At 31.9% G+C, this 25218-nt stretch overlaps 1 protein-coding gene across 1 annotated transcript; it reads right to left on the reverse strand.

The window, feature by feature from the left end:
• Window positions 1-3092: 3092 nt before the first annotated feature.
• Window positions 3093-25218, reverse strand: LOC111630312 (cysteine-rich venom protein Mr30-like). Its single transcript, XM_023374397.1, has 10 exons — window positions 25084-25218; window positions 17389-17582; window positions 17042-17242; window positions 13277-13368; window positions 13106-13194; window positions 7532-7570; window positions 7361-7453; window positions 6856-6954; window positions 3471-3836; window positions 3093-3390 (listed from the first exon to the last, which is right to left on the reverse strand). The coding sequence occupies exons 2-10, from the start codon at window positions 17575-17577 to the stop codon at window positions 3314-3316; spliced, it is 1245 nt and encodes a 414-aa protein (XP_023230165.1). The 5' UTR covers window positions 17578-17582; window positions 25084-25218; the 3' UTR covers window positions 3093-3313.

Consider the following 25218-nt stretch of genomic DNA (forward strand, 5'->3'; position numbering starts at 1 on the left):
TACATTTCATGTTGTACGAGGGTTTTTTCCATTTCTCGAACCGTGTCAGAGTGGATCCGTGTTATACGGGGGATGGTACCAGTTCTCGAACCGTGTTAGAGTGAATCCGTGCTATAGAAGTGCCGTGTTATACAGGGGTTACCTGTACTTATTAAAATTGTTATTTATTTGTTACTATGGACTCCGAGTGAGTCACTTCCTCGTCTCTCTCCCCACCTCTAATCCGAATTCAACCGCTCACCCGCTACCATTCGCGTGACGTAACGTCGCGATTTCCGAGTCCAGCGATACTCGGTGTTGTCACATCCTGACGTGGTGTCAAAGAGATACCGACCCTACGGTCACAGAAGCTTTACGTTCTTATATTCGTTTACGAGGAAGTTCGCTATAGTAGTTGTTAAATGCATAATTCTTTACAGTTAATGCAGGCTTTAAAAAATTAACACAATTAATGGAAAAGTCGTTCTGCCATGTAGAGGGATAAAATAAAATTCACACATTGCCTGACAAATTAAGAGAAAAGTGCTGACATCATGTACTAATTAGTCTAACTGAAGCAAAATCACGCGTGACGTTATTCTCAAGTCGATTCTTTCCATAGACTGTAAAACTTCTGACTAAAAATCTTATTGGTATGGGCTTTGAAGCGCCAAGTTTATCTTTACCAAAGAAAAAGTTCTATGAAAAATTTTGACTGTGATCTAAATTATAATAAGTTTTTACTTAATGCAATTTTTTTTCGCTGTTTCGAACGCTTTCAATATTCATCTGTAATTACCATGACGGAGTTCAGCACTACATATATAACTGTCCAATGATCCGAGGATATTAGGCCCTTACTCTTGGCCAAAGGGGTATCAACTTCCCATGTTATCTTCATCTTCTTCTTAATGATCGCGACAATCACAAGGTATTCAAAAACTTCAGTCGTAAATATCACATGCGTTCATCCACACACTAATGTCTATGTCATCATTGCAGTATCATTATTTGCTTACTGCCATTGTTTGTCTGTATCACTTCTCGTTATCTGCTGTCTGTTATCTATGTACTGTATATATCATTTTCTTTCTTCATCTATAGTTTAAGTTGAATTATTTTTTTTAACTTTCTTCGTACATGTTGTAGGTCTTAATAATTAATATTTAATTCTACTCTTATGCTAATTATCATGTTAGTTGGTTTCTATATCTGTCATCTTTTCATCTGTTCACACCAATTTCACTAAAATTGTCATATTTCTTATTAGTAATTATTTGTGTCTGTATTTGTTAATTTGTGTAACACTGTTCTTAACCTGATTATACTCGGTGGTATTGGGGAATAAATAAAGTACAGTATATAGCCTATATATGCAGGGGAGGGCAGGGCTAGTTGTGACAGTTTTTGCTATTTTCTACATAGTGTATATAGTGTGTCTACTAGCTGCACTTCTAAAACAAAATTATATGCACTGTATACTTGATTGTTTTAAGGAAATAATAAAGCTGTTAGTAATAAACCACGGAATCAGCGCCAATCTCTGGATCCACTCCTCTTATTTCACATACTGTAAAATTTTTTCTGTCGGCTTCATTGTAGGCCTGGACGTATGTGTGTATGTGTAAACCAAATGTGTATGATTAAAAACGTCCCAAGACAAATAGGAATGGAAAACAAGGCCATAAAGATAAAGTGTGGATGTCAGCATCTCTAGCCCCAATATGCTTGAAGTGCTGAGCCTTCTGGAATGCATAGATGGGTTGATTACCTGACAACTCTTCTGTTCTGTGAAGATTTCTTGCAAGATTTGTTTCTTCATAAGTTGATCATTTGTGGGTTATTATTAGCAATAACGAGCATAATTCAGATTTACTTTACTTTATAATATTACGAATTTTTGAATTTAAAAAAATATCTCTTCTCTTATACCCAAGATAATAAACGATTGTAGAATGTTAAGTTTTATTTATATACGGCAACGCGACACATGAACTATCTGCCGAGGGGAATGTCTTCCGAGAGGTTTTATATGGGAAACTGGCTATTATTTAGGTGTTACAAATGTGAAGAAAACCCAGAAAATTCCACGTAACCGACTATTTGGCAAGGTGTGAACCCACGACAAACTACGAGTGTTCAATAATTTTATTCTCTCGGCCACTGGTGACCGAGGTGAGCAGGATTGTTGGGATAAAGCAACGCAATATATAAGCTATCTGTCTAGAAGGGAGTGCACCCCGGAACGACTTTAATGGGAATTGGCCTTTATTCAAGTACTTTCTGGGAAACTAACCGCTATTGATGCATTTCTCCTGTACATCATACTTTTCCTATAACAACAGACTTCTTCTGGACATATAGGCTATCTAATTCCCTTCAGGGGGAAATATTTAAATTAAAATAACATGACTTCCGATCTGTATAGGTCGTTCTCATATAGTTAATCGAAGCCTACTGCCACTAAGGTTTTACTTCTCCTCTCGTCTTTCATCTATCTAACTTCGTTCTCGAAATATAGGAAACACAGACGGATGACAGTAGAAGTTTACACATTTATAATTTTCTCATTTTGCAACCCAAAAAAGTATCTGAACACATTCAGTATCTAGACTTAGTGCATTGTACTTTCGTGGTAAAAGCAGAAAACAGTGACAGATAGTCTGACAAGAAGATGCGCCGGTGCCTATTTCGGCCCATTACTCAACATAACATACTGTAGTTCGTTTGATTCTCAGCAATTCTCATCATTCTCAGTGGTAGGTGTTATATAACAATTACTATGGTTGTCGAAATGCTGAATATAAATGGGGTTTGCTTGCAAAATCCGCGCGGGCAAAGCCACGAGTAACAGCTAGTTCCTAAATAAACTGAAAGCTGAAATGTTCCAGTTGTAAGCTTGTCTACAACTGATAAAATGACATTTTGTAAGCTCACTTGATAATGTTAAATTTATTAAAATTAATTTTAAGAATGTTTAATTTATTAATTTTAATGATGCAACATTTTTCAAATTTTAATAAAAACAAATTTTCATTAATCTTTCATAAATTTTAATTTTTCTTTTAACAAAATACAATTAACAATAATTAATATTAAATATTGCAAATTCCTTATTTGATAAATTTGAAAGTTGATTATATAATTACTTTGATAAGTTATAAAAAGAAAAAAAACTTAAATTAATATCATACGCATAAAATATTTTAATCTTCCAATAAATATTAAAACACACTTTAAACAGCATGCTAAATGACGAAAAATATTTTAACTCCCAAAGAAAAAATTTTAAGTTTAGATAACTAAAAACTAAAAGAAGAAAAAAGAATTGATTTTATAGCTTTGTCGACGTTGCAAAGGCTGCTGATGCTACCACCACAAAAAATATCAAAGTAGGCCAAATAATGTAACCTAAAATAAAATTACTTTCATTAATAAAAAGTAATTGCAAAAAATCTATCATATACTTTAATACATCATTTCTAGCACACCTTTTCCTGCACCAGAATCTGGAAACTCATAGTCTTCAAAAACCAATTCCGTAGTCATGGAATCACCGGTCTTGTTACCTGTCATTCTAGTGCTGGTCATGGCATTAGAAGTTGCGTTTTCAGGTTCTGCATATTCAAATTCAATAGGTGTTTCTGTATTTTTTGGTGTTTTTGTAGTTGCTGCAAAGTCGACTCTCAATGCCGATTCGTTCTGGAACTGTCCATTTATAAATGAACCAGGATTAACAGCTGTTGGTGTTTCATTATTATTCTTCGTGAATTGTGGTTCTTCATGTTTTTGTTTAATTACAAATTCTTCCCTTCTTTCATCGCAACTGGAATTATTTGAATGCTCCTCGAAGTTTCCTTAGAAAAAGTTGTATGTGAATAGTATTTAAAATTTTACTCAGTTTATTATACATAGAAATTTTAAACTGAACTACTATTACTTATTCCGATTATTTTAACTTAAAATAATAATTTATCTACCTGAATTCTAATATATAAATTACAATCAATTTAATTTCTCAAAATATTGTGCGTCGTATGAATGCATATAAGGATTACATTATTCACATAACCGATTTTCAATCTAATCTCCAAAATCAAAACACCAATCTGTCGGTAATACTGGAATTATTGACTTACTGATAGTGCTAGTATAATAACTGTTTTCCCGAACATTAATATTGGTTTTTCGGTATTTTGCTCATTTTGAAAATATATTTTTCAACTTTTTTATAAAAACAATTATATAACATATTATACACAAAGTGTTAAAACAGATAAACTAATTTATCACTTTTTAACCTACTTTATCGTGTAATGGACTTCCGGCATTAACGGCGGGCTCCTTGCCCGAATTAGTCTGTTAAATCTAGATTTTATTGTATTTGCATAACCGGAAATTTGAGAAAGACAATTTGTTGGAGCAGCTACAGAACGTCTCAATTTCAGAGAAAAATAAGACAAGCACAGCCATAACACCTACTGTATTATTACAACACCTGAGCAAAACAAATGAATCGACAATGGAAACCGAGATGAAGAATACCATTCAAGTCAGTCACACGAGTAAAGATTTCGCACCTGATGCTCTTACCAAAAGTGATGAAAGTAGAATCTGAGCAACGGGTTCTCTCTCTTGAAATTCCACGTAGAAATACAAGAAATAGAGAGGTTGCGGTCGTCGTATTCAGCCAAAAACGTGAACGGCGGATGGTCGAGCGTCGCCATCTGGCAATTCTAGACGGTCGATAATGGCATTCGCTACGTCTAGCATGGCGAGTTGAAGATCGGTTTAAACTTTATTTTTTTTGTGTGTGTTTGGGGTTAAAATTATGACGTATTTTATTAAAATAATGATTATTTAAGCATTTACGAATAATATTGTAAAGAAACAGACGATATTAATCAAGAAATTATTTATTCAATTTTTAGCAAGTGAATTGAAGTACAGTACATATAGAATTTACATATATTTGCCTTCCGTAATAGCTTATCTTAAGGTAGGTTTGTTCTTCCTCGGCATCTTCTACCATCAACAGCGTAATACGTTTGTAAATTTTCTAAAAATTAATTTTCCGAGCTGCTTTTGAATTTACATAAGCCCACTATTTCCCTCGACAAAAGTATGACGAAGTCCTATCGCCCGATCGTACGGTAGGAGACATCACGCTAATTAAAAATAATTATTTAGTGTTATGAAACATCCTATGAACACTTTAAAATAGTTTGTTTATTTACCTTCGCTGGTAACCCTTGGTGTTAAATATATCCGCCACTTTTTCAACAAATTTCTCGTGAGTCAATGCGCGACGTTCACCGAGTAAAGTGATGTTGTAAACGTGCGCTGCAACGATTTTTTTCTTGGAGTTAACACGTAAACCGTGTACTTCTGCTTAACGTTTGTACTTGGGCCGCGATCTCTCTAATAAAAGTCTAAAAAAGAAACTCAGCACAGTCACACATAAGGATGCTATCAAAAAACGAGAAATGACCCTATTTGAAACTGCGGGTTCCGGGGATTTCATGTACAACTCGCATTTAATTATTTACTTTCTATTATTTCTACTAGTGACGAGATGGAAAGAGTCTTTTCTATAGAAGGATGGCGTGTACAAAAATAATGTCATGTTGTGAGGATAATATGCATAACATATGCTCTTTTTACGTCCATATCTAAAGATCTACGCGGTCCAAAAAAATAAAAATAAAATAATAATAACTTAAACTTGAATCACTGATTTTGTTGATGGTTTTTGAATATCCATTCAATTATTCGCTTAGCAAAAAATATTTTTTTAATTGCTGTATTTAATAATGTATTAAATACTTTTCTTTATGTTTGTTTTGTTAAGTTATGGCAACGCAACACTTGGGCGATCTGCCTAGGGGGATGTCTTCCGGGAAGTCTTTTTTAAGGGAAACGTTTTAGGCGTTACAGACGTGGAGAAAACCCGAAAATTCACATGGCCAGCCCGTCCGAGCGAGGCGCGAAGACCGCTTGGCCACTGGTGAGCGCAACTTTCCTTTATACATTATTTATTAGTTTTTAAAAGTTTTATTTAGACAAAAACAGCATCTTAACGAATTATATATTTTACAAGAAACGAAAATACCTCGAATTTATACTGAAAATTTCGATTAGACAAGTGAGGAAATATTTCATTACACGAGAAACTCGACAGGATATGGGAAATATTTAAAATTACATTTATGGAGAAAAATAAAAGTTTAAAACAGAAAATAACAGGAATATAAAACATGATTTATATTCTTTTAATGCTATTAAATTGTATCTGAAGAAGCCCATTAATAAACACACGAAACTGATCAACACTTTCATTTATCACTTATTTCTTGATATTTAGAACTTCGTGCTATTTTGTCATCTGAATTAGTTTATAAGTTTAAATAAGTGTTAAATTTAAATTCCGTTAGTTTTAACTATTACCGACTTATTAGTTTGCTATAATTCTTCGCTATTAAGTAGTAAAGCTTAACTAAAGCTTCTACAAAATAGATATAAATCGATTTAACTTTTTGTTTTTATGTTGTCTACTGTACTTGGACCTTGTTTATAAATAGAGGATTATTATACTGGTGTAATTTCTGATTAGCAATGAGACGACTCTTAGTCAAAAGTCGATATCTCAATATTTCAAGACATTTTTTTGTGAAATCTTACAATTAAATATATGCAATCTTTTTTCATGGCGCGTGTTTTTCTGACACATTTTTCTAGATTATCAAACGTTTAAGATAAGAAATAATTTCGAGTGTTTCAAGTAAAATTGATTTATAGTTCTAATTATAAAAATATTTATTTAATATTAAATTTAGTGTTGATCATTTACAGTGCAATAATATATATAGTACTTACTACAGAAACCACAGGTTTTTCTGCAAGGATGTTTTTCTTCCGAGTCAAAAATTTCGCAAGATTCATATGTACAATTCCTATTTTCATCTTGACAAACTTCTAAAATACATAAATACTCGATTATATTATGATTTATAATTTAAAAATTCTTATAGTCATTAGATTGTTAAAAATATTAATAAACTATGGGATGGAAATAGTAGAGAAAACAAAATTTAATCTTATTATAAGGTCTAATATAAAATATCTATTAACTGTTGTAATAAAAGTATAAATTATCATCGCAATATTAACTTAATTTTTCAAAATATTGTGTAATTTGTGAGCTTATATAAAAAGTTTATTAGAACGTAAATTAATATTTACATTGCTTATTAATACTGTTTAACATTTACAAATAGATATTAAATTAAATTTTAACATTAATTCACTCATATTACACAAATATCTTTAATATTAACGATTTATATTTTTATAATAATAAATTCTTATTGTATAAACTTACTAGAACAGTCAAACGAATCCCATCCATTTTTACATTGACATTTGCAATTCGAAGTATCCAGTACTCCACAATTATGACAATATAAGTTGCACTCTGTAAGAAAAACATGTTTAAAAGTTTAGAAATATTCTTAAAAATTCCTAAATTTGTATAAATTTTATTAAAACTTACTGCAACTCAAGTTGTATTTCATACACAAATCTTTATTCACTAGACAAAAAAATTAAAGAAAAATTCTACATTAAAAAATATATTTTAATTATTTATTTACGTACAATAATAACTTTAGTTTTTAAATATTTTTATCAATTGTTATCATATATAGACCTAAATTTTTAGACGTATCTGGCTTCAGCGGTCAGAATTCATCCGTTCTCGCGAACGAGATTCGGGGAGGAGATGTTAAAACATGTTATAAAATAGATCCACATATCGAAAGATAATTGCATGCCTTTAAAGTGGTGGCCTGGCCATCTCACAAGAAAATGTCATTTGAATTTTACAAAATAATTTAATTAATAATAAAAAAATTAAGATTAAAATTAAAATTTTGTGTTTTAAATTTTGTAATAACGGAAACTAAAGAGAAAAAATAATAAAAAGAAAAAAAACTATTATTCACACAAGACGATCCATAAATCCACAAATCATTCGTTTATTATATACGGCTATTTCTACTATGCCATTTAACCATTTAACTCTGTTAATGGAAATTATAATGGTATTTTGTCACGAAAGAGTGGGCAATATCATCTTTCAATATGACGAATTTTATAACAGAACCTCAGCAAAATGTTTCTCATCAAATGCGACTTCTCCTATCACTATAAATTAAAAAAAAACACTGCAAAACTCCTTTTTCTACTGTACATAATTTAATTAAAAAACTTACAATTTGTTTTGCAGTATTTTTTAACAACAACCAAGCTTTATATAATTGCTAAGTTCAACCGAAAATCAGTAAATATGTATATAGAACTTTTTACAAAAAATTTCATAATAAGATGAACAATAAGATAAAAAAAACTTTCTTAAATAAATTTTGCGTTGTTAAATATCAAAAAGTCCGTTAATTAGCACCTGATACTAAAAATAGGCAATTCATGGAATCGAAATCAAGTTTATTTCTATTAATGAATGTATTACATCAAATTTATAATTGTATATGCTATCCTATGATAATGATATAAAATTAAAGCGATAGACCTATTTAATTGTATGTTTTATTTTGAATTTTCAAACAGTGTGCTAATAATTATTCAATAATTTTGTAATTTATGGAAATTACAAATTTATTAATTTTTGTTAAGTCGTATGTTTTTGAACACGGGAGGGCGTAAGTATCAAGAAGAAAATAGCGGGAATATTGTAGTTTTTGCCCACCATAACGAACCTATTAAACATTAATTTTTTTTTTTAAATTGGAATTGTTCTTTGTATATTCTACAAAAGACCCGACAACTTATTAACTGGTTCGTAAATTGTAGTTTTATTTTGCCTGCAATAATTTTCAGGGAAATTTTTTGTATGTTCTTAGGAAATTTTGGATTCTGAAAATATTTTGCACCACTCCTGCCTGGCTGTAATAGTTTGTAAATTTTAAAAGCTAGCTAAATATTTTATAGTCAATTATTCAAATTTAATCGAATCTATTTCCTTAAATATAAATTATAATCATCACAGATAACATAGCAATAGCAATGTTCTTTGTACTGTATTTGACATTTTATGGCCAAAAAAAAAACACTTTTATGTACATTTGAATTATGTGAGAATGAGTCAAATGAAAACTTTTAAAAGTGTGATAAAAATTCTGAACATCGTACCGACGTCATATTAACAGTATAAAGATGCTCACCCCAACTAGAGCTGATAAGCAGCGTCTGTCATCCTATTTTTTGAAGAGTGAATGAATGAAACCTATCTTAGTTTATTTACAAATGAATATTCAGTAGAATGGTTTATTCTGTTACTCCAGAAAATGTTTAAGTGAAGTAGAAAGTCGGAAATGACATTAGTTAATTGACAGATGTTTCTTGACCCGGTCGGGAACACCGAATGGTGAGTGACATCATAATCGATTGCAAAAGTTGAATTCATCGAGTGATGATTAATATTACAACTGCACTTCTTGAATTCAGTAATGATATGTTCCTGTTCCCGTTGTAAACTGTTGTAAACTGGATCATATCATGACTGATTGTAAACTGTATCATATCATATCATGTTGTAAACTGGATCATATCATGACTGATGCAAGGTAGGTGCAAAGGCAGTTGATGGATTCCGGAATTGGAACACCAATGGATGTAAATAATATTTTGACACATTGTTGCAGAAGGAGACAGTTTCCTAGCCAGAAATGTTACTGGAAATGAAACATGGAATTTACTATCACTAACACGAAACGAAGAGAGCGAGCAAGGAATAGTGCTATTCCTCCTGATCAAAATCGAAGTTTCGAACGCAATGATTTGCAAAATAGGTTGAGGAACGAACAAGACGTCATTTTGGAATATTACATTATATAAAAACTACCACTCTGATCACCAGTGCCAAGTACTCAGATATTCTCATAAACCGTTTTCGACATGCAATTAAAACCAATTCTGAAAAGCATCTTTTAGCAATGTAACAATGTTCGGCCACATACCACCGTGCAACGGTTGAAACAGTCGAGGACTTGATAAAAACTGAAAATGGTAATAGCTGAAAAGGTTTTCAGGCGGACGAAGAGCTGAAACAGGTAATTCATGAGTGGTTGTGCATACAAGATGATTTTTCTGAAGAGGAATACAGTTGACTCCCCTAAAACAAGGTAGATACGTTCCGAGTTTTATGAATCCAGCTTTTACGAGCCCAGTCAATCACAGCCCGGCACATATGCAGTTTACGGACTACGGCTGTTTGAAAGGTCTTCCATAAAATTAATCGATTCTAGACTAATTCGACTCAACATTTCCAAAATACGTATAATTTTTGGGAATAATCCATATAAACTATGCTATAAACAAAAAATTGTAGGATTATTTACCGAATGTGCACCGTTCGACTACGCCGTTGCTTAAGCTTGTTTTCGTCGTGGAGATTGTCATCGAATGGCGCTCGCGTGCTTCCTTATAAATTATTTTTTTTGCGAAAAATTCGCTGAACTTTAGAGACATCATTAATTTAAATATAATTTTTACGGACGTTAAATAATAAATGGTTTTTAGTAGGTCCGTTGCTCATTTAAACTCAACGGTTTGTGCAATCCTGTCGCGACACGAGTCGGCGATGACGTTTTACCGAATTATAGGAGTTTTTTTGCATGTTTGTACGAATACTGTCGCAATTTTTTCGCCGTGGTATAGAAATTCGAACTATAGGAATTCGTGTTATAAAGGGGTCGACTGTATTTATTGCTGAAACGAAGTTGAAAATTATAGCTAAGCAAAAACATTCAAGTAAAAAAAACTACTGAAAGTTGTGGCATAAGAATAGTTATTTCCGATTTACAGTAAGGCTCAACACGAAAGTAAAGTGCCCATTACACAGACTACAGCTACATAAGATTTTATATTGAACAAAGTTGCCATAATAATAAATAATATAAATAATAAGGCAAATTAATAAATGTCAATATTTTAAAATAATTCTAAATATTCCAAATCTGTTTAAAATATTAAAATTTATCTTGAAATGTATTTTCTATTTTAATTCTGTGCTTTTACTTAAATTAATTAAAGAATTATTTGGTTATCATATGATAAGTTACTCGATCGGTAATTCTATATTTATGAAAATATTTGTACACTATATTTCGTAGTCTATCAAAATATTACTCACATTCATATCCGAAGCAATTATTTTCAAAGAATAAAGCAGGAAAATCGCAAAAGTTTCTCTTTCGCATTCAAAAATCGCTTACTTACAACAAATAAACTAAAACAATGGAAAAGTGTATTATTGCATTTTTCCATGTCATTTACACGTGACAATGAAAGGGATAAAGTGAAATTAACTAATTTTTTTGGTGTTCGATGCATATTTATTGGCTTATTTTCGTTTCATCCATTATTATTTTTTAAAAACTCTTTCTATCATGTAAAAACAGACATGAAACTTTTTTAAAAGGTCTATTATAAATTTACATAAACTTAGAATGGAACGCTCCTATTGGCGTTCTAGGCATTCCGTTACAGATTTCAGATATACAAACAGAAAAAAAATTGTTGTCAAATTTTGTAATAAGCATTTTTTAAAAAACCGACAAAATATACTTCACTGTATATTCTGTGTAGTATTTCATAAATTTTTTTTAAAAAATTAACGTAAGATCTTATATAACCCTTATAATATCAGAAGATGTTCGACTGGTTGGTGGCTCGTAGGAGCGCGGCAGTCACCTTCGGGTTCCAGGCCCGAAGGTTGTGGGTTCGATCCTATGTATGGGATCCCTTATATAATAAATTATTTTTTTCGATTTTATTAAACTATGATTTTTAATTAATTATCGGAATTTTTATATTCATTATATTTGAAAAATATTTTCAAATATAAGAACAATTAGATTAATTAATTTATTTATAATTATTAATGCTAATACGAGATGGCGCCTAACGCTTTCCTCGAAGGCCAAATTGGTTAAGTAATTCATCTAGTAATTAGCCCTAAATTAGCCCGATAAAATTTCAGCATTTGGTTGGTGTTTAGCTATTTTTAAATATTCATGTACATGTGAGGTTCGTGCATAATTGTTACTTGTTGTAAAAGAAAAGGTATAAACAGTAATAGTAGTTCGGGAGGCCCCCTAGTGGACGGTCTAGCAGCAGCGGTGTCATTAAAGTTTTGTTACACAGTCAATTATCTTACGCAAAAAATAATCGATCGTTGTTAAACATACTGGTACAGTCGACCTCCCTATAACACGGTAGATACGTTCCTGTTTATATGAATCCAGCTTCTAAAAGTTTAGCCAATCACAGCCCGGCACGTATGCAGTTTATGACTACGGCTATTTAAAAGGTTTTTTCCGTAAAATTAATCGATTCTAGACTAATTCGACTCAACATTTCGAAAACACGTATAATCTTTTGAGAATAATTCATATAAACTATGCTATAAACAAACAATTGTAGAATCACCGTTCGACAACGCCGCTGCTTAAGCTTGTTTTCGTCGTGGAGATTGCCATCAAATAACGCTCGCGCGCTTCCTGATAAATTGTTTTTTTTAGCGAAAAGTTCGCTGAACTTTAGAGACATCATTAATATAAATATAATTTTTATAAACGTTAAATAATAGTAGGTTCGCTGCTCGTTTAAACTCAACAGATTGTGCAATCTTGTCAAGACACGAGTCGGCGATGACGTTTTACCGAATTATAGGAGTTTTTTTAGCATGTTTGTACGAATACCGTCGCAATTTTTTCGCCGTCATATAGGAATCCGAACTATAAGAACCCGTGTTATAGGGGGAGTCTACTGTATATGCAGTTTGTAAATGCTGGAGGACTTGTATCAAATGGAATGGAGACTACATAAGAAAACGACACAGTAGCATGTTACCTTTGTTTCAAAACACTATTAAGAATTAAATTTAAAGTTTCCGTTTGACTCACTTCATATATTTTTTTCGATATAAATACTTAAATAACTTAATTTTAATAAATAACAACAACAAACTACAGAAAATTAAATTTTCTTACTTTATATCACTAATAATTAATTATATTTTAGAAAATTAAAAACTGTTTATTTTTACCGCAGAGATTGTGTGTGCAAAGATGGGTTTTACAAGCAGAACATGGTTTACCTACTAAATAAGGTTTTGTTCTTGTTGTATTGGATAATCTATAAATTATAAAATTCATTTATAATAACGATATGAATAATTAATAAAAAACTAAAACAACACTGTTTAAAATTTACTTACACTAGATCCATATAACACAAGATCAAATATTCATTGTCATTCCAACATTTATTTATTCCGCATCCAATCTTATTTACTTCAGCTTGAATTATCTATTATTAAAAATTTATTAGTAAAATACAATTTGGAACTTTTTCAGAGAGTTAAGCAACTTCTTTTACACACTTTGCAGTGTAACCAAAATTCACTTTCGCCTGTTGATTTTTCGCACTGACTCCAAGTAATCGCCATGTAGCCTGTATACGCTCACCTGGCATCAAAGCCACCTTTTCCAATCATCAAACGTCTTCTCACAATCCGTCATAGTTACATTAGAATAGCAAGTATTTTCGAATACCATCGTGTCTTGGCCTATAGCTTATATAGGCGTTTTTAAGAAAACGAAATCCAAAGAAGCTCATAAAGCTTATATTATGTTATTCTGAGGAGCCTCTTTGACGGGAACAAACGCGATGTATGTTTTTGAACACGAGAGGGCGTAAGTATCAAGAAGAAAATAGCGGGAATATTGTAGTTTTTGCCCACCATAACGAACCTATTAAACGTTAATTTTTTTTTTTAAATTGGAATTGTTCTTTGTATATTCTACAAAAGACCCGACAACTTATTAACTGGTTCGTAAATTGTAGTTTTATTTTGCCTGCAATAATTTTCAGGGAAATTTTTTGTATGTTCTTAGGAAATTTTGGANTTAAGAAAACGAAATCCAAAGAAGCTCATAAAGCTTATATTATGTTATTCTGAGGAGCCTCTTTGACGGGAACAAACGCGATTCCTAATCTACAATGTAGATCCCGTGTGTAATGACGTGTCATTTTGGAGGTGTGAGAAGATGACTATGATGGTGCAAATGCACTTACAAGTTAGTGTCAGTACTGTATAGTCGCGATACATGTTCCCCAAGAAAAAGTTTCAACAAGAAGTCAATTATATAGGATGCTAACAATTATCTTTCCAATTAAGATGACGTATTGCTTAAAAACTAAACATAGCATCACAGTTTGTGGATCACAAAATGGAGAAACTCATTTTCTTTTATTAGCAAACGTCAGATGTCCACATTATCCAGAAAAATGGCGAATGAATAGGAGAAAGCGTTCTGTGTGTTAGGACATTTAGATCGGTTGCCACGTGCCAAAGTCGAAAACAACCGTTTGACAATACACTATGAATATATGTCTCTTTAATCCGAAATTAAGTCCGTTTGACAACATTTCCGAGAACAACTCAAGTAAGAACCACCTTCAGCACCGTCGATGAAGGTCGTATAAAAGTTTCTATAAAACTGGCATCTTTTGCAAAAGAAAATCTACGAGAAGGCAGAGCGATTGAAGAGAATATCGAAAGAATTCGTCAATCGTTTCCCTGAATTTCTTGTAAGTCGAAGAGATGTGCAAGTCCGGAGTTAGGTTTATCGCAGCCGATAATCTGGAAAGTTCTGCGGAAAAGAGCAGCCTCGAAGTCGTATCATCTCAGTTATTGCATGCAATTTAGCCCAACGACAGTAAGAAAATGTTTGATTTCAGCGTCGAGTAACATTGAAAAGAATGAAGTATACCTGGAAACGGCGTATTACAGCAAAGAGACATGTCATCTGTACAGAAAAGTAAACAGATATAACATTCGTGTTTGGGTAAGAGAGAATCCTCAATCTTGCGTTGAGTATTAACGAGACGTATTTAAAGTTAATTAATTAATGCCTTAGCTGCTAGATGACAGGTCAACTTTGACAGGTTGGAGCACGTCCTCATTATTACCGAAATATAACAGCATTTGTCGTTGAAACATTTCCAGACAGATGGATCGGGCAAGAGGAATTGATAACCTGGCCTCCTCACTCACCAGATCTAACCCCAAGGATGTTTTTCTTGGGGTTTCATTTAAGACAATGTTTACGTTCTACCATTGCCAAGAACGATAACGGAACTGAAGAGAAGAACCACAGAAGTCTTTGACAAATTTCAATAAGGATACTCAGCAAAATGTATGGCGCCAGGATAAATACATGCTTATCACATAGATGTATTACGGTAACAAAGGTATCCATGTTAAATTGAACTAACTGCGAAGTGAAGAACCCCTGAAAAAACTTTTTGAGTTTATCTATTATAAGATCCACAAACAATGATCATACATTCTTCAGTTTTCTATCTGCGTATGATTATAAATGATTTTTCCGGTTAAGAATGAATATCGGTTAAAAATAAGCAATATTTGTTTATTTTTACCGAGTTTACCTTTACATTTGCAGATACGCACACGGTTATTTGGCATTTTCCAGTCAAAATGCCAACAACCATAAGCGTCTCTCCAAAACATTTATTCTAGTCAACTGTTTAACTATGTGGAACCATTTTACCATTTTAACGTTGTGGATACCAGATTCATCGTTGTCCGTAAAAGTATCAACGTAAAAGTAAGCTTCATTCATAGTTACAAAAACCGTGGTCTGTCTCTAGTAAGGTACTTTTCGTACAGCAGGTTTCTACATGCTGTCTTTCGTTTCTTTTTTGTGTGTCTGAAGATCATTTCTAGTCTTTTTCTGAGACAAGTGAAGTTTCTTCGTAATTTTATTTTGGCAAAGGAAGTTTCCTTAGCAGCCAGTTTTTTCGGCTTCTGATCATTGCACCGTATACTGAATTTGTGATGAGGTTTAGAGAGTTCCACTTGTCTTTGTGATGCAGCCAGTCTTTTATGACCAACACAGCTGGTTATGTTGTAAATGGTAAAATTTCTGGCATAAAAATGGTATTTTAAGCAGATGTTGTAACTAGCATGATGGATTTTATCTTTGACAGGGACATATCGTCCCTGGAAGAGCCTTTCACCAGTACTTCTGCTAGTTATTAATTAATTTGGATATTTCTAATAATAACACCTGCAAATTTGAATTACATGAAACTGTGAAATAGAATGTCCTGTGATTCAAATTCGTTCAATTGTAGCCGGCGTTGTGCATTTAATCTAGAATACTTTGGAGTGTGTAAATAAAGTTCCAAAGCCTTTATAATAATTAAAATATTAGATTTTTAAAAAGTTGGAAACAAAGTTCATTATTCTTGACTAATTAAGTCTCTGAGAACAATACAAAATAATTTAGAGTAATTTGTTTACATGAATATTCAGTTAAATACTCATTAAATAAGGGTGTGTTTAACGTGGTATAAGAACAAAACTCAATACAAAAGGAAAAAATCCAAGATGTGTTGCGTAATTTTCCCTGCAAGAGTTAATAAAACTTGTGTGGTGCCATTTGTTATGAGATTTTTATTTAAAAGGCTCAATATTATTGATTATTATAAAAAGCTCAAAATTAAGCTTTCTGCCATTTTATAATAATTAAGCTTTGAGTTAAAAAGAAACATTGTAAATACTAATAACGAGTAAAATCCCTTTTCCATACCCCATGCCAATACTGGCTGATATCGATACTTTTGTGGTATCGGGACGTCTCTACATATAAAACGGTAAATTGTGATCGACATTTATTTATTATTTTTCCTTTGAAGCGTTGATTCATTAAAATAACGAACACTTTTAAAAATGAGTATGTTTAAGTTGGACCTTGCAAATAACGCATGGAGAAGCCACGGGTATTTACTATTCGCACATCACTATAATTAGTGACCATTAGATATCAGTTCGTTTAACTGTATTTTCTATTTTCGGCTAACTTTTTAGAGTGATTTTGCGTTAAGCAGTTTTGGAATAAAACTTAAACATAAAATTAAAATTTAATGTCAAAAATTTTATAATGTATTTTACCTTTAGATAAGCATCGCATAAGTTTCGTTCGACACATCTATTGCCTTGAATATTATATGTAATGAATTCATTACTCCAAGCTTCTATGACGGAATCCAGACCTGAATGATTTCCTCTGTAAACAATCTTGTGGTCTGAAGGTTGCGAATGACAGGAAGCAACATCTTTTCCAGCTTTATTTGCTAATATCTCATCCCATTGCTAAAAGATAAATTTTATGATACATATTTTAATATATTATCAAAAGGTATTTAACATTTCTCACATACATTTTTAAAAATATAAAAATATTCAAATTTTTTAAATTAAAATGACAGAAAAAGATTTAAAGCAACATGTTTCTTTACCACAAAATTCATGTTAGCAGCCTTAGGAACAACGTTACTTCTAACATCATTTAAAAGTGTTATAAACTTTCTCATTTCATAAAAAGTGAAAGACGTCGTATCTGTTGATAGAGTAATTAGGCTTTCACTTAAACTCCAATTGAAATTCATGAACAAAATAACGAAGAATATATACGGACGATTATCCATATTTGCTAAGAAGAAAAATATTGTAATTGATAAATTAATAAGGTAAAGAAGTAAAATTAATACCTAGAAATTAAAGTTTTAATATGAAACTACCAATAATTTAAGTAATATTCTTCATATAATACAAAATGAAACCTGGAACACATCAAAAACTGTATACGTTAATAGAAAATATATTTCTACAATATGTTTAATAAATTTACTAAATTTAGCAGTGGCGTCGAAAGATGTAGCCGGCCCAGGTGAAAAATTTACACGAGCCTCGGGAATAATTGAAAAAGTTGTGGAATGAAATCCGGGTTCTTGTGAATCCCGGGCCAGGGGAATTTTAGCCCATCATCCCACTCTCTCGAGGGTCCTGTAAAGACGCTTGTTAAAAATTCTTGCATGAGATGTTCCCTCATGAGATGTTACAAAGTATCGATTCCATGAAGCATTTTTACTAGTGACGTAACGAATATTCGGTTAGTATTCGGTATTCGGCCTATTTTTCGCTATTCAGCCGAATACCGAATACCTAAAAACAGGAGTAAGAAATAACAAAAACACAGTAAATTAATCATTTTGGTATTTAGATTTAATGTTGTCGGGTTAGTGTTGTTTGTTTATATTTATTTATAACTTATAACATTCACAAAATAAAAAAGAAAATAATATTAGTCACATGTATTCACAATTTATAATTTTACGCACACATGTGAGGGTCTGACCCTGCCTATCCTTTTTAAGCTCTCGTCTTTGCTCTTTCCTTTCTCTTTCCTCCATCTCTCTAGTCCACGTATGCCTATGCATACATTATAATACGCGCTTACGATAATTTCGATTCGTCACTTTTCCGTCGTAGTTTTTCCATTTTATAATTACGTGACTCATAGCCTGGTGATAACGGACAAAAGAGACAGATAGGACGTCGGTATATGTCACAGTTATGATTTCATAGATTCGAGACAGCTTGGTAGCCCGAACGGTTCCAGGCTTTCGCCCGTGCACGCTAAGTAACTTTCATTACAAGCATTTAGCTTTCCGAAGTCTATGACAACAATTGTTTGGCATTGACGGCCGCAAATTTCGCGCCAATAAGCTGCTTCGACTTGTTCGATTATGTTATCAACTCAATTTCATATTTATTTTCACATTTTTGCTTCGCGGTTCTTCTCTGTTCTTTTTATACTATTCGTTGCAACGCTAATTTTTACCCGTTCAAAACGGTTACGTCGATGACCAATAGTGTTTTCCTCAGAAAATGCATGCACAGAAATTCTGTAGAATCGATAGAAGGGCAGCGCAACGTTCGATATTACTGATATCGGGAGTTAAAACCGAAATTTATGAATTTAATTTAACAACTCAAATGCTAAGAAACTTCAAAATTTCAAAATTTAGATTACAACTGTAATTAGTTACGTTTGATTCCAGTATCGACAATTAAACGACAAATCGTTTTATTTTGTAGTTTTAAAAAAGTAATCAGAATCGTCGTCATTATTCCTTTCCCGGCTGTTGTAACAGTAGAAGAGAAGGTGGTATTATGGAACCCCATTTTCATTTCAGTGAATTGTAAACAAGGATCATAACTACACCCACATTTTTTGTGCGAAAAGTACTGGTAAGTATTAAACTAAATGTTTCTAATTGGATTTTTCGCTTGTGTAACTATAAGTATGGTTTTTGAAGGCTTTTGAAAAAAATTAAAAAGTAGGCTTAGGGAAAACCGGGTGGTAATATGGAACCTTACTGTATGTTTTCAAAAAATGCTTTAAATGTATTCAAAAACAAATAGGAAAGTACAAAGAATGTTAGATAATTACAAAATTATTTACTCCAATGTATTTTATCGAGAAAATGCTTTTATAATAGAAAAATATGACCTTCATCAACAATATATATTCCAGCAGCTCTTTTTCGATATTCTCAGGAAGAATCTGCATCTGTTCTAAACTAGTCTTTTTCACAAATTGCTCCGGGCGAATGTCTGCTTGCAAATAGAGAGTTCGGATGAGTTGGGTTCCATATTAAAAGCACCAATGGAATCGCCATCTTGAATTAAATTATGTCTGTTAAGACCAAATTTTAAAAAAACGTGAACATCACACAGATTAATATTTACCCCTAAGTCTCTGGAACAGAATATATGCACCAGTGAACCTACAACTACACGATTTATATTTTAAAAATAATTAAATTCACTTAGCATTCAAAACTTTCGAATTTTAAAAAACACAAATTTGCTGATTCATTACGGACAACCGTTTAACTGAAGTGAAACGGGTTTTCTCCTTGCTATGGATGTCTGCCTAGTTCAGTTCAGCCACAATCCGCTACAGTTCGCCTTTATTATCAGTTCGAAATGGAGTGGTTCCATAATACCCACAGTGTTCTACAATATCACCTTTTCCTCTATACGCCTTTAACAAAGGTAAAGAATGACGATAAGTCAAAAATTGACTTTCTCACAGATTTTTACTCTTTTGGACTCGGAAAGTCTTAAAACGTAGAGAAGTGCAAAAACATTTGGGGTTTTTTGTATGCACGGATGTTAGAATGTGTGTGAGGACAAGATTTGATTCAACCATTTTTAAGCGTAATAACTCCGTTGTTAAACCATTCCACTCCGATTCAAATACCACAGATGTTATTAGGCTTCAATCAGGGTAAACAGAATCGTGCCACACATACACAGTCTAACATCCATACACACAGAAAAACATCCCGAATCTTTTGCATATTTTGATATTTCAACGTTCCCCGAGTCAAAAAAATGTGAAAATTTGGGGGAGTATCTTTTGACCGATCGCAACACTTTTTCTCTGATATATATATAACAGCTGGGAGAGTAAAATTTATCGAATGCATATTTTTATATTATTGCTTAGACGAGTCTTTTAGCTTTGGAATAAAAAACTTTCTACGTTCTATCTTTATTAGAACTCTATTTATTGAAGCTTTTATTCTGAGGTCACGTGATGACATCAGAATTCCTGGGCCTATTTTCCCCTTTACATGTTCCGTTCAATCCATTCATTGCGCATGTCCACGCGCTTGCGCAAAAGGGAACTAAACGTTTTCGTTTATGGTCACTGTAAGCTATAGTAAAAACTATACGGTTTCTCTGGAATCTATAAACCACATCCATTACGGTATATTCAGTAAAAAATTCTTCTGAACAACTATTTGATTCCAAGAATTTGAAAATTTATTTTAGAATAACACATTTGATGATAATGTTTCAACAGTATTTCACACATTCTGTCATGTCAAAATTTTTTTTTTGCTTTATTAAAAAAAGATCAAAGTGAAAAATCATCCAAAAAAAATTCCCCAAATTTTTCCCCAATCTGAAAACGCTGGGCGGCATTGCACATAACTGCCTTTGGTTCTCAACGTCACTTCCTACTCTCCTGCCCGGGCTTGCCCCGTAATGTCATGAAATCGCAAGGGAAGCATATACTTTTCGTTTCAGATGGATTGATCTGTAAGATCGAATCAGTCTTTATCACATCATATAGATCGCTTCTGTCATGTATTTTAGTTGGCAGAAAGTATACAAGTAGGATCGAATCGTATTTACTCCGTGAATGACATTGCTCACAAAACGGCAAATGGGAGTGCCCGTCATACATTCTTGACGTACAATCAAGCAAAATTGTCTCTAAATACCTATTTCTTCATCTCAGTTTATCAGATATTTTATAATGATGTTTTACTTACTATTTATAAGTTTTAAGTACAATACATTTCATCGTCGACAGTTAAACATATTTCTTTGTCGTCAACTATAACCTTAACTTTAACCGTGATGGTCACCATATTTAATTTTTTTTGTCCGATCCAAACGATCCTAACCGCCACTCGGATTAGTTTGAAGGCGATCTAGCTGATCCTAAATGGCGTTTGTACAGTACACGGGGATAGAGATCGCTATAGTTTGTTTGTATACGCGATTTGAACGATCAGAGTAATTTTAGATTAGTTTGATTCAAAAAGTATATGCACCCTAGATGTGTGGTGCACGGGTCTCCCATTATAAGGAAGCTCGACATTATGTTGTTTTCCCGAAGTGTGATTTGTGATTCAATTTCACGTTGAAAAAAGCGGACCAGAGTTTTTTCGCCACTTGCAATCGCCAGTATTATATTTTTTTCGCCACTTTAATAAAAATATCCCCTAGTGGCGATTTTGGTGCTATGCAGCGCGACCGGAGTCAGTGACTTTTTCACTTGGCGCAGTGTTACTGCCATGACTCTCGACAATTAAACAATACGAAAAAATTAAAAACTAAAATACTTAAAAAATTACAACTAACAATAATAATACATGGTGTTCCGCTCGAAAGTACTCAATTTGATTTGGCTAGAAAAAATTAACGGTTAAAGATATAAGATCAGCAAAAATTTTATATAACTGAAAAACTAATCAAATTTTATTTAAAAAAATCACATCTGTATATGTGTTCCACAGTCAGAGATAACCCCAAGACTGCAGGCAATTTCGTGCTATGTTTTGCACATGCTATGCAATTTCGTGCTATGTTTTGCACGTGCTATGCACAGTATGTTTTGTCTCACAGTGGCGATGGCTATGATGATGCGCTCCCGAATATCCTGAAGGTCTCTGAATAATATCTTTCACGTAATCCCACAGGAAGAAATCTAATGCCCACCATTATCTTCCGATCTTGGCGGGCACGTTATCGGGCATACCGGAACGATCTGCGCCTTCTGTGGCGAAGCTATGAATGGATAATAACGCTCACGATTCGACTTCTGCGCTATTTTGCAGTACGAAAAAAATCTTTATAAAACTTGAGTTTTCTCACCAGATGCCAATTGTTGCTTCTATGTGTCATGCACTTTAACAATTCCAGCTTCATCCTGTAAGATTTGTGGGATCAGATCCAAAAGCAGCTAGGAACGCATTGCATTTATTTATTAATGGCAACGTTCCTTTTCTGAAAGGTTCTAGAATATAAAGTTAACCCATACGACTGTTTTAGCCACTTCCTGCCAGATTACGGATATACGTCATCGTAGGTCAAGCGACTGTTTTACAACAGTTAGCGAGGGAAGAAAATTTTGGAATTTCACTATTTTTATTACATTGTTAAGAGTTTTTACACTCTTAATATTCGAAGGTAAATCGTTAAAATTCGAAGGTAAATCGTATCTATCGTTATTGCTATCATTAAATACAATTATATTGATGATTATATCGATAAAAATTGTACGGACGTAACATAATGTTCCTAGAGCCGTTTGATATTCTGTTGTAATCTTTGCACTTCGTTCTGTAGAAATTACAGAATATTATTACAGATGAAATATATTTATTACTAAAATACTTTAAAATATTAAGAATAGTTTTCTACATGTATAAAAATAGTATCCGCACGATGAAATGACGACTACAAGTAATAAGCTGGCCCATAACAGGATGGTAACGTTTTTAAAATAACTCGAGATATAAAAAAAGAAATATTGATTATTATTAATTAATATAACTTTTTAAAAATATGCATATTTACGTAAAATGTATATTAATGAAAAATATAAAAATGTCTTTACATATTATAAATTTACTGTAGTATTAATTATTTGTATAATAATTTTTATGTAAGAATTGTTAATTCTACTTTTTTCTACTTTAGAATATTATATCTTGATTAAATTTATTTGGGAAAATAAAAAAAAAACCATAATTAAATTTTATTATTTTTATTATAGATGCCAGGAACAATATGTGCTGTTGCATCTTGTAATAGCAGCTATTATAAAACAAAGTTTTTAAATAGGAAAGTTATATTTCCTAAAGATCCAATAATAAGAAGAAAATGGATCCATAATTGTAAAAGAAAAGACAAATTCAATCCTGATTCTTGCCATGTTTGCTGTGATCATTTCACAGAAAATAATTTTGAGAAAAATTTAAAAGCCGAATTATTAGATTTATTGGCAAAACCTAAACTAAAGAAAACTTCACTACCATCAGTAAATTTAGGAAATATAGAAAATGAAAATATTAATCAGTTAAATAAAAGAAAAAATCGTTTATTAAAAAGAAATAGAAAAAAAAACTGATAGGAAAACTTTCTGATGTAAATAAACAGAAGAATCTCTTAAATGTAATGATTGTAAACCTTTATAAGATCTTAATTTTAAATTAAAACATAAAAATTCTATTTTAAAAAATGAAGATTAAACATATTGATATAAGAATGCAATCAATCCAAAAAAATCTGAAATTTTGGAAAATAAAACTGTCATCATCCAAAAAGAACATGAAAAATTGAATAAAAAAATAAATAAATAAATTTTGTTATTTCAATATTAAACCTTTACAGAAACACAAATCTATAATCTGCTGGAGAGAAATAAGGAAAATTAAATGGAAGATTTGGCATTTCGAGATATTTATACTTAAGAAATTAAATGAATATACCATTACCTGCAGTTTCAACACTTCAACCATGGGCTTTAAAAATAAAGCTTTGTTAAACGATGTTGAAAATTAAAGGCTTTGAACTTTCAAAAGAGAAAAAAAAAACAGTTCTTAAGTTTGATGATACGAAGGTAAATATTGTATATACCCAGGGTGGCCAAACTCCTTGATAGTCCGAGCCATTTTTTAAAATTTGAAATTTTTCGCGAGCCGCAATTAAATACATATTAAAAAGGTATGCAAAAAATTCCAGATTACAAATTATATCCTTAGCAAAAGTGATACAAATTGTTTCCTCCAGAGCACAATGTCAACTGTCCATTGCAATGACAGTTTACAAATTCAAAATCGGTCTGGAGTCGGTCGATAACGGACGATTACACCACTGTTTATGTTCGTTCGCGCAGTTTTTGATGAGTCATATCATTCTTAACTTGGAACGAAATGAAATTTGTTACAACGTTGCACTTAGTCTTTCATATTTGTTGTTAATAATTTAAAAGACATTTTGAAACACATACGGAACGATAATAATTTTTAAAAATATAATAACACAAACTGAAAAGGGAACTCGGGTATATTTATCGAGAGCCACAAATAATCCTTCAAAGAGCCGCATGTGGCTCGCGAGCCGCAGGTTGGCCACCCCTGGTATATACTGTATTCATATTGATGAAACCATATAATTTACATTTTACTGATATTTCGGGTAAAGTGTATATGAATATGATAAAGTGAAAGATCAACTTATTGGACTCAAGTTTTAATAATAATGTTTTGAAGAACATTTTTCATTATTTCATTTCAAATTTTTAAAACTTTTTATTAATAGATTTAAAAAAAAGTAATTAACAAATTAATTAAAAATAAAATTATGCATTAATTAAATAATAAAAATCTGAATTATGAATTAGGCCTAACAACTTCAATTATAAAAATTCAAATTTTCACAATTTTAACACAAAATTTATTGAATAAATAAAAATATATCGATTCAATTTGTGTTTATTCAATTTAATTTTATTCTAAAATTAAAAAAAAACCTTTTAATTATTAAAAATATTAATTTACCTAAACTTTGAATGATTCTTCCTTCGTCTTCGAAACTTCTAGAATAAATATCGTCTGGTTATTCTATTGGACCAATGATTTTTAAAACGTTAAGTCATGCGCAGAAATGTTATAGAGCGTCATCTCGAGTTGCCA

This window comes from Centruroides sculpturatus, unplaced genomic scaffold, assembly GCF_000671375.1.
Source record: "Centruroides sculpturatus isolate CEXI.00-Female unplaced genomic scaffold, Cexi_2.0 scaffold463, whole genome shotgun sequence".
In the NCBI taxonomy this organism is placed as follows: domain Eukaryota; kingdom Metazoa; phylum Arthropoda; class Arachnida; order Scorpiones; family Buthidae; genus Centruroides; species Centruroides sculpturatus.